The sequence below is a fragment of the Alosa pseudoharengus genome, unplaced genomic scaffold (genome assembly GCF_046254945.1).
Source record: "Alosa pseudoharengus isolate Yale_2024_CS ecotype anadromous, Long Island Sound unplaced genomic scaffold, YU_APseudo_1.1 YU_APseudo_1.1_scf_20, whole genome shotgun sequence".
NCBI classification, from domain to species: domain Eukaryota; kingdom Metazoa; phylum Chordata; class Actinopteri; order Clupeiformes; family Clupeidae; genus Alosa; species Alosa pseudoharengus.
Window position 1 is genome coordinate 8,380,657 of NW_027468664.1, and position 9,953 is coordinate 8,390,609.

Genomic DNA, 9,953 nt, shown 5'->3' on the forward strand with positions numbered 1-9,953 from the left:
AAGTCCCAGAATGCAAGACGAGGAGAAGAGAAGTAGACCTACCCAGGTCAGAGGGGTGATGCTCAATCAGTCAGTCTTTAGATGGGGCAGTGGAGTGTGAGGATGGGTCGTTAGACTACTCAGCACAGCCTGCTACCTACCACAGTCTAGAAATTGACAAATCAGACAGGATGTCTCACTGCAAAGGCAGCGCGTCTACAGATGGGCAGAGACGAAGGCGTACCATAACGGAGAGTTCAGGTGGGTCAAGCCATCTGCATAAAACTTTTCTGTAATTTGTATGAATTAATATCTTAATTTCTCAATCTGACACCCACGACCAATTTGCTATTGTGAGTAGGTGTGTTGGTGGTAGGCTACTCATGTCGATGCCCCTTTAAGCTATCCATGGTTAACGATGCTCAACCATTACATGGTTTTGTTTGTGTGCATCTCTTTCTTTTTTCTGGGTCCAAGAGAAAAACGTATAAGGATAAATGCTGCTCTTGTGATGAACGAGACAGACAGTCATTTGTTTTAAGTCAATTAGAAGACACCTGTAACTACTAATTATTGTTGCTAATACCACCTGCTATTGAATGGTCGCATTAAGGAAGAATGGAGTGCTCCTACCGAGGTGATGTAAGTAGGGCTAGTTGGTTAAAATGTTTTATAACATGGTTAGGCTACATTGATTTCCTTTGACCGGGAGAAAAGCTGTTGACGTTCAGAGTTCAGCCTGTGCGGTATTTCAGTGGAACCAAAGTCAGACATGGAAAAATAAAAAATCTTAAGTGTTGAATTCCTACTGAGCTTTTTGAATTGTTATAAGTATACTGACGAACTGTTGGCCTATGTAAAACCTTGTGCCATATGTGTTACCGTGACACAGTGACCTTATCTTGTAATGCATGTGATCTGTCAGGAGTGATTTGTTAGTTACACATAATCAGAACTGGAACTCTGGGCCTACCAGCAGCAAGGGGTTGTCCCAAAGATCATGGGAAAATCCAAAATGTAGCGATGCCTGTTTGCGCCCCTCAACTTTGTGATGACCCCTCCTCCCCCACTCCTCCCCCACTCTTCACCCCCCTCTCCCTCACCCACCTCACCCCACGCCAGATCACCAATGGGACCCTGAGTGGAAAGCTCCCCGCCGTAGCTCCTTGTGTGACCGACTGTGCGTGCCAGCCCTTCAGTCAGATATGACTGAGACTCCCTCTCCATGTGCCTCGCATCAGCTTGGGCAATACACGCCAAAGTGCCTGTCCGTACACCGAGGTAAGGGTCATCTGGATCTGAACTATTAACTACAATCCATGTTAGTGATCAGTCCTGGTGCCAGGTCCTCCACTCCAAGTCCATGATCTAAGCCAGTATTTGTGTATACAAATTGATCTTCTGGCCGCCCTCTCATGCCAGAGAACTTTGTCCTAAACGACTGTTTATAATTATAATGCCCATTCACAGTCTGCTTAAACCCCACATACAGTATCTGTGGTGTTTGGTTTTCCTTAGAAATATTTACACTTTTTCTTTTTCATTTGATCATTCTTTTAACCTACACGCGCTTCTGCTCTTCCCCCTCTTCCCTCCTCCCACTCCACTTCCCTCTCTTTTCTTCTCCTTCTCCTCTTCTACCACTTCTTAGGGGCAGCCGTGGCCTACTGGTTAGCACTTCGGACTTGTAACCGGAGGGTTGCCGGTTCGAACCCCGACCAGTAGGCACGGCTGAAGTGCCCTTGAGCAAGGCACCTAACCCCTCACTGCTCCCCGAGCGCCGCTGTTGATGCAGGCAGCTCACTGCGCCGGGATTAGTGTGTGCTTCACCTCACTGTGTGCTGAGTGTGTTTCACTAATTCACGGATTGAGATAAATGCAGAGACCAAATTTCCCTCACCGGATCAAAAGAGTATATATACTTATACTCCTCCTCCATACGTTGCCTAGTACTTAATATGTAGGCACTCCTCTAGTACTAGTATTGACAGATACAGTGGTAAACCCTTAGCTATATTCTCCTCTGCACTGTAGTTAAACATTATTCGAACTCTGTAGCTGTAGCCCTGTAGTTTAAAAGTTTAAATGTTAAAATGCTTAAATGTTATTATATTGATGTTAAAATAAAATATTAATAGCCTAAATGTTATTCCATTGCTGTAAGTCGCTTTGGACAAATGCGTCCACCAAATGAATAATGTAAATGTAAATGTCTTCTAAGTCTGCATTATGGATTCCAAATAACTGCTCTACCCAGGATGCACGTCGCGGTGCATCGATGACTGCTTTCAGGAGGGCAGTGGCAGGACCACCATTCGAGCCGAGAACGAAGTGGAGGCGCATAAGGAGGTTAACAACTACAGAGTAAGCGGTCATCAGGAGACAGAGTCTCTCTCCGTTCTTTCAAGCACACTCTCAAGTCTCACACTCACACTCTCTCACTCAGCACTCAACTGAATGTATACATACATGCCACTATATAGTGGACTGTGTATTGCCTTTTGAGTTGTGTACCTTTGTTTCCAGTTTGGCTTTCGGAAGTGGAAGAGTCATGTGACTGAGCGACCCATTGAGCACCGGTCAGAGGATGTCAAGGAACTCTATTCTGACCTGAACTTCATCAAGCCAGTCAGAGGTTGATGTCTAAAGCTGCCCCATGTCCAATGTTGCACTACAGTGCTGCTTGCAAATGTTCACTTTGAATATCCATTTAATCACTTAAATCAGATAGACCTTTATAATATAAGGATGTTCTCTTTTTCACAGGTTCTCCCATCAGTGTGGGAAATATAATATACTTGTTTTTGTTTGGCTGGTGGATCTGTTTAGTATACTTACTTGTTTGTATTCTAATGTTCATCAGCATCATTGGAATCCCCTATGGTATGTACTCAACCTCTTGAATTTAGAAAATTTGCTCTAAAATCTTTTTAAGAAAAGGTTTGATCTTAGAATGCTTACTAGATTTCAGAATTTGCTGCCAACTTGTGTATCTCTTAACAATGTGATTTTAGGGAAGCTGTGTTTCAAATTGGCGTGCTATTTTCTGTGGCCATTTGGAAAAGCGATTCAAAAGGTAATGTGATATCATGATGCTATGGCATGTTTTGCAAAACATCTCCAAAGTGTATGACCTAAATGTATTTTTGTTGTGTTAAAGCACTGTAATTCAAAATGCAGACGAAGACAGAAGAATGATACTTTATGTCTCCAGAAAAAGCCTTCGGTATATCTGCATTTTTGGGTCTGGGTTGCAGTTTTGTCACAGCAACCTCAATTGTGCAATCAGTCTGTTGCACAATTTGTTCTCATGACAGAACTTTAGTACAAAACTCAGAAACTAGTGTATCATGTAAATTGTAGAGCTTTTGGTAGTCTGAGGCCGATTAGATTGATGCAGACAGGTTCCTTTGCTCTAAGACAATTTTTTTCTTTCTTTATGCAGAAAGAACAGACTGACTCTCTCTTCCCCTCCCCCTCCCCTTAGACGAGTAGTGTGGTTAAGGAGTGTTTGAAGTTCCCTGACTATGAAGCCATCCCAGAGGAGGACTCAACCGAGGCAACCCCTCTGATGAAATCCTCTTCCTCTGTGGCTGTTGAGCCCACCCCTGTCCCCGTCCCTCCACCACAGAGGCCCACATACTGGGTGAGTCTCTGTTCCATAGTGGCTGAATGAGCTTAACCTCTACACACTACCCCATCTGTCAAAGTTGGCCATCACTGGCTGGATTATAATGTTCCAACAGCAAAGGGCAATCAGTAGCTTGCTTCAGTGGATCTGATTGCCATTGGTTCACATTGTGTGCGAGAGCTCTGTTGACAAAAAATATAAACAAAAATATGTTCAAACGTTCCTGCCACACATTGAAATGCTCATTGGATAGGCGAAATGCTCATTGGATAGGTGAAATGCTCATTGGACAGGTGAAGGTCTCATTGGATAGGTGAAATGACTGGGTGGGGCCCAACTGTGTGGCGTGTGTTTCCCCTTGTGTGGCAGTGCCGGGTCAGCACCTATGTGTGGCTGCTGCTGGGCTTTCCTCTCCTGGCCCTGGTCCACTGCCTGGCCTGCTTCCTCGCCTGGCTCCTGGTCTTTTCCATCCCTGTAGCCAAGATGAACGGCAGGACCCTAAAAGCCATCCTGCTCATGCCTCCGGAAAAAGTCCATGTCCAAAAACTAGAGAAGGTTTCATTTCATCACCCCTCTACTTTGGCACGACACATCCATCTTCTTAAATAGCCACTGAGGTTTCTTCCCCAGAGGGAGCTGATCATTGTCTGTCTCTTTTTTCACAGAAAAGCAATGAGACTACAGTGCTACTGTGCTGCTATCATGCTTTCAGCTGGAAGTACTATAAGTACAAAGTGGATGGCATCAATGTTTTCGCTGTCAGTATCCTTTGAAAAAAGGTCTGTTGTGATGTCAATCTACTCCACTCTTGCCGTGTGTCTGTGTGTGTATATTTCAATAATATTTGCTGATTACTTCAGCCCATTGTTGAAATCTGAATGTCCTGTTTCACACACCGCTCCCTGCTCCTCTGACTGTCCTCCTGCTCCATTGACTGTCGTCCTGCAACCTCTGTCTCTCTCTCTATCCCCCTCTCTCTATCTACTCCCACAGGCAGGCTACACCAGGCACGTAACTGAAGCCTTTTGTTCACGAAGCATAAAAATAGTTTTAGACGACTGGTCTAATCTTTTTCAAGTGTACGCACCGCCATCACGTCTGGTGTAGCCAGTTCCATTGATTCTAGTGGAAGCTAATTGTTGCAGCATACACTCTGCAAATGGAACATTTCAGTCGTGCCTGGTGTAGCCTGTAGTGATATTGTTACCTTCTTGCCCTGATGCATACTTGTCCTAATCAAGGCCTTAATGACTGACTCAATTGTGTATGCATGTTTTTATGACTGAATTGCCAGGTGAAACAGTGCAGTAGCCTACAGGTTACCCATGATATGCATGCCATCACACATGCTTATGCACACACTGAATGATTGCTTGTATTTATGGCTCTCCATTAGTTCCATGTTAGTTTGTGTTTGTTGCCAACCTTAATGCCATTCAGACCTGCTCCCTCTGGTGATAGTCACCATTGTGATTGGCTACGCGGACAGAGAAAGCTACTATGTCAGCTCCGAGGCTAAGTTTGTCACAGCTGTCAGCTCCATCATCCCTTTATCCTACTACATTGGCATGGGCATTGCCAGGTGAGCATGTGCTTCTACACCATGCATCTGAGTGTCTCTTGTATTCGTCATTGTCAACTTGATAAGAGATATCTGACTGTTCTTTCGAGTGAGTCACTGAATATTTGGTAGATGCAGCATGGTGAGGGAGAAAACAAGATGTATATTCTGCTGACAAATATTCTCTTTCATACTCGTATTGTTTTTGGGGACAAAATATCTATTCAATGACTAAACTGGAATGGAATTCATCTTTAGTGGAATAGTTTAGTAGATTCAAATGTACGTTTCTCTTTGTCTTGCAGCATCTCGGCTCAGAGTAACTTTGCCTTGGGTGCAGTGGTGAATGCCACATTCGGCTCCATCACGGAGATGACCTTCTACATCACGGCGATGCTGATGGGCCATAGCGCGGGGAACAAGTGTTATGAGGAGATCGTCAAGGCGGCCCTCACTGGCACTCTGCTGGGCTGCATCCTCTTCATCCCTGTGAGTCTATCACACTGAGAACATGATGCCAATCTTTATCAATTATCAACTGAGTAGTATAATTATTTCCCTAATAGAGAGACCATATGCTTTTCAGCACCACTATAGTGATGGTACCTAAAAGTAGGAAATGAGTAACTTTGCAAAAGTAAAAATTCTGAAAATGAGATTTGCAGAAAATAAGAGTAGAAATATTAGACAAATATATGTTTTTTGTTTGTTTTTTTTTTTAGTATTTTTTTTTGGCCTTTTTGTGCCTTTAATGATCGTGGCAGTGGAGAGTGACAGGAAGCGAGTGGGAGAGAGAGCAGGGGTGGGATCCGGAAAGGACCACGGGGTGGGAATCGAACCCGGGTTGCCGGCGTACGGTGGAGATGCCCCAGCCAGTCGCACCACAGCTGGGGCCAAATATATGTTGGTTTTTTAGAGAATATAAAGTTTTTACAGTAACTAGAATGCTTGTGTGGTTATACAAATGTGTCATTTATACAAATGTGTTTATACAAATCAAATTGATGTCGGTATTGCAGCTGCAATTCTGAACAAAGAAAAGCAACTTAGCTAACTTAGTTAGCAAGTATGGTTTTTTGAAATGCACCCTAGGATTGGCCACATCCATTCTGGGTTAGTTGGAGTTCCCTATATAGTGTGTGTGAAGGGGATGCTGTGCTGTGTGTGTCTGCAGGGCATCTGCATGATCATCGGGGGCCTGAAGCACAGGGAGCAACGCTTCAACAGCCGCTCTGCTGGCGTCAGCTCCGCTCTGCTTTTCATATCTGTGGGAGGTGAGCACGCGCACACACACACACACTTTAGCCATCTTTTCAATATGTACCGGCGCTAACCACGCGTCAATGTGCCGGCAGGTGTGTTTGCCCCCACCCTCTTCTCCAAGGCCTATGGCAGGCTGGTGTGTGAGGGCTGCTCCATCACCCAAGGGAATCTCACCGGTCCCTTCTCCTGCAAGAACTGCCACTATGATCTGGTACAGAGCACTGGTGTTTCATGTTCACAGTGCAGATATCTGGTACAGAGCACTGGTGTTTCATGTTCACAGTGCAGATATCTGGTACAGAGCACTGGTGTTTCATGTTCACATTGCAGATATCTGGTACAGAGCACTGGTGTTTCATGTTCACAGTGCAGATATCTGCTGCTCTCTGTTGGAATTTCTCAGATGGGGGAACTTGTGTGAATTTGAACCTCAATTCTACTTTTTTTTTTATTCTCCACAGACTGAAAACAATTGGTCTTTGTTTCACTGCCATATTGAGTAAGTTTCCCAAGTTCAGTCAAAAACGTCTTAGTCTGATTTGATGCAAGAATGGCTGTGCCCATAGTCTATGTTAAATGCTGATAAATGGCTCCTGCCTCTGCATGTCTAGGCCTCTGGTTTACACAATTTCGGTGCTGCTGCCGGCTGCATACCTCATCGGCCTCATCTTCACCCTGAAGACCCACTCTCATATTTATGATATCCACATCAATGATGGAAATGGACACGGCCAAGGCCATGGTCAGTCTCCACTGTGGACACCACAGGGCCTTGCCTTTCTTACGTTTGACCTCACATGAGATTTGTTTAAGTGTGTGTCTCTGTGTGTGTGTCCCTTGAGTTCATCATGTGTGTTTTTGTGCGCCTGTCTCCAGTGGTCCAGGCTGGTATTTGTGTCTGTGTAAATGACCTGTACTTGTTGCAGTGGTCCACTGGTCCAGGCTGCGAGCGCTGGTGGTGTTGATCATAGCCACTCTGCTGATGGCCGCCTGTGCCGACCTGACCACAGAGAACATCCAGTCCATCATCTCTCACTCCAGTATCTCACAGGTTAGACCTGATGGATTTATATGGACTTCCTTCTCTCTGTTCCTCCTTGGTTTGCAGTGAGATGAGGGGCATACAAATTGTGTGTAGGTGCAGCTTCCCAATTATAGCAATTGTCTGTTGATGATTGGGGCCCCGGAAACATGAAACTTGGTGGGCATGTAGCGCCACTAGACTGAGAAGGAATAGAGGCTTTTGGTTCAAGGGGGCTACTTTCCCAAGCCCCTGAGAATTTGGCAAGCCAAAACAATTTTGTGTCTATATCTTGTGATGCTAAGGTTCACTACTACATTCTTCAGATGCATGCTAAATTCCATGAAATTCCATCCATAGGGGGTGCTGCATCTAACATTTTTGTGCATGTGCCCATATCTCGTGATGTAAAGGTTAAAAGTTTACAAAATGTGACGTGCTGAATCACCGGGACAATCTTTGCATGCACACTGAATTTCACCCAATTCTGTCCATTGGAGGCTCTGCAACTGATTCATTTCAATAGCTGCTTTGACCACTACGATCACTTTATCAGTGACTGGTGCTATACAAGAAATTTTAAGCTCCATGACAGAATTTTCACTCAGACCCCTCCACTCACCCATTCCCAATGTTCACTTATGTTAAGACATTAGTCATTATTATCACCTTTCATGCCCTTATGGTTTCCAGGGTGAAGTCCAATTTAGTCAAATTTCTCAAAACTGTCATTGAATTCTGCTATCTATGTCAGAAATGTTAATTTGATTTGAGTGTAAACAGCCAAGTCAGAATTCTTGTAAGCCTAGTCTGGGGCTTGGTGAATGTAGACTCTAAGTTTCTGATTTCAATTGCAAGGGTTTTTAAGTGATTGTAGCAGCAATTGGAGGATCTTTACACCTGAAATACCCATTTTCCATATCAATTCTGAATTGTGAGTGACATAGTGTAACTCATTTAGGTATGTTTGTGCATTAACAAGGATTGTGCAAAATGGCTAGCCTTTCATCTGTCTCATAGGATGTGGCTCATCCTCCTGTGCTAGTATGTATATAAAACTGCATTGTTTTGATTGTTCATTGCCGGTTAGACGACCCGTTATATAAGTGTTGTTTCCAGTATAGAACCTTTCAAATAGAGGGGCAGAATAATTATTTTCTGCTTAGAATGGCTGGAATGTGCCAGGTCCTACAAGTAAGCACACAGGGTATTTGGAGTCACTTGCTGCTGTTTGCGTCGGGGTGGGGGGCCAGCCAAGAAGACAATCCATCCATCCACAATCTATCCATATGCTCTTTGCGTAGCAGGTGGCAGCACCATGTGGCTGTCAAACCATACAGCCTTGCGGTATATCTAGTATCTAGTATATCTAGTAAATATTCATCTAGTGTTCAGCAGAATGAAGGACGATCTTTGTACACATCAACTCTGAGAGTATCTTATTGGGTGAGGTATGAGAGATTCAGTTGGTCTCTTTTCCTCCACCACAGTATTTCATTGGAGTGACTGTGCTGGCGATGGTTCCAGAACTCCCAGAGATCGTCAATGGAATCCAATTTGCTCTTCAAAACAACATCAGTCTCAGGTAAAGGGAGCATGCCTTTTTGAGCTACAATGAGGCATTTTAAATATCAGCTCTGCTCATCTAAACAGTTTATTTTGCCTTTGCAATCTAGTCTGGAGGTAGGAAGCTGTATTGCAGTGCAAGTCTGTATGATCCAGATCCCCTTGCTAATCTTATTCAACGCTTTTTATGTAAGTGCTTTATTTGATGCCCTCCAACTCATCTAAATCAGTTTTACTTTTTGTAGATGTGTTAATGAATTTCTGTAGTGAATTGAATTCAATACAAATGTTTGGTACAGGTTTACCTCCTAAACATTTTTATTGTCTCAACTTGGCTCCAGGACGTTGGCTTTGTTCTCATATTCAGCGACTTGCACATGTGGGCCAGCATTTTTAGTGTTATTTTGGTGAACTACATCTTCATGGACGGAAAGTGTGATTACTTTCAGGGTGAGTAGTGTATGTGTGTGTGTGTGTGTGTGTGTGTGTGTGTGTGTGTGGTGTAGGGCAGACTGCACTATTCTCCCAGCCTAGGAACATAAAATTGAAATCAGAAGTCTTCTGATCAGGAGCCCCACAATTCCTCCAGTAGGCAGTGTAGTTGTTCAGATTTAGATGAGAAAGTGTATTTTAATGAGCTGTGTGTGTGTGTGTGTGTGTGATCCATGACTGAATCCAGACATCGTCTGCTTTGTGTTTGTATGTGGACAGGCACAGCCCTGGTAGTGGTCTACCTCATCTTACTGGCGGTATACTTCTATGCCCCTTCTCCAATGGGCTGCTGAATGCAGTCATACTCATTGATGTGATGGGTCCGATCACATCGCACAGACTCTCATATTTGTTTTGTGTTTAAATCTTTAAAAAAAAATGCGCTGTGACCTGTTTTCCAAAATATATTAAAATGCCTTTATTGGCAAATACCATATAGA

General features: G+C 43.9%; 1 protein-coding gene across 1 annotated transcript; it reads left to right on the forward strand.

The window, feature by feature from the left end:
* The first annotated feature begins 170 nt into the window (after window positions 1-170).
* On the forward strand, window positions 171-9,806 carry cax1 (cation/H+ exchanger protein 1). Its single transcript, XM_076297507.1, has 20 exons — window positions 171-240; window positions 1,102-1,260; window positions 2,237-2,343; window positions 2,506-2,614; window positions 2,746-2,862; window positions 2,994-3,055; window positions 3,467-3,625; window positions 3,980-4,165; window positions 4,276-4,372; window positions 5,051-5,192; window positions 5,477-5,660; window positions 6,346-6,445; window positions 6,527-6,645; window positions 6,896-6,933; window positions 7,046-7,180; window positions 7,356-7,485; window positions 8,946-9,040; window positions 9,132-9,210; window positions 9,363-9,471; window positions 9,733-9,806. Exons 1-20 carry the CDS (start codon window positions 171-173, stop codon window positions 9,804-9,806), a joined length of 2,271 nt encoding a protein of 756 aa, XP_076153622.1.
* Window positions 9,807-9,953: the final 147 nt, after the last annotated feature.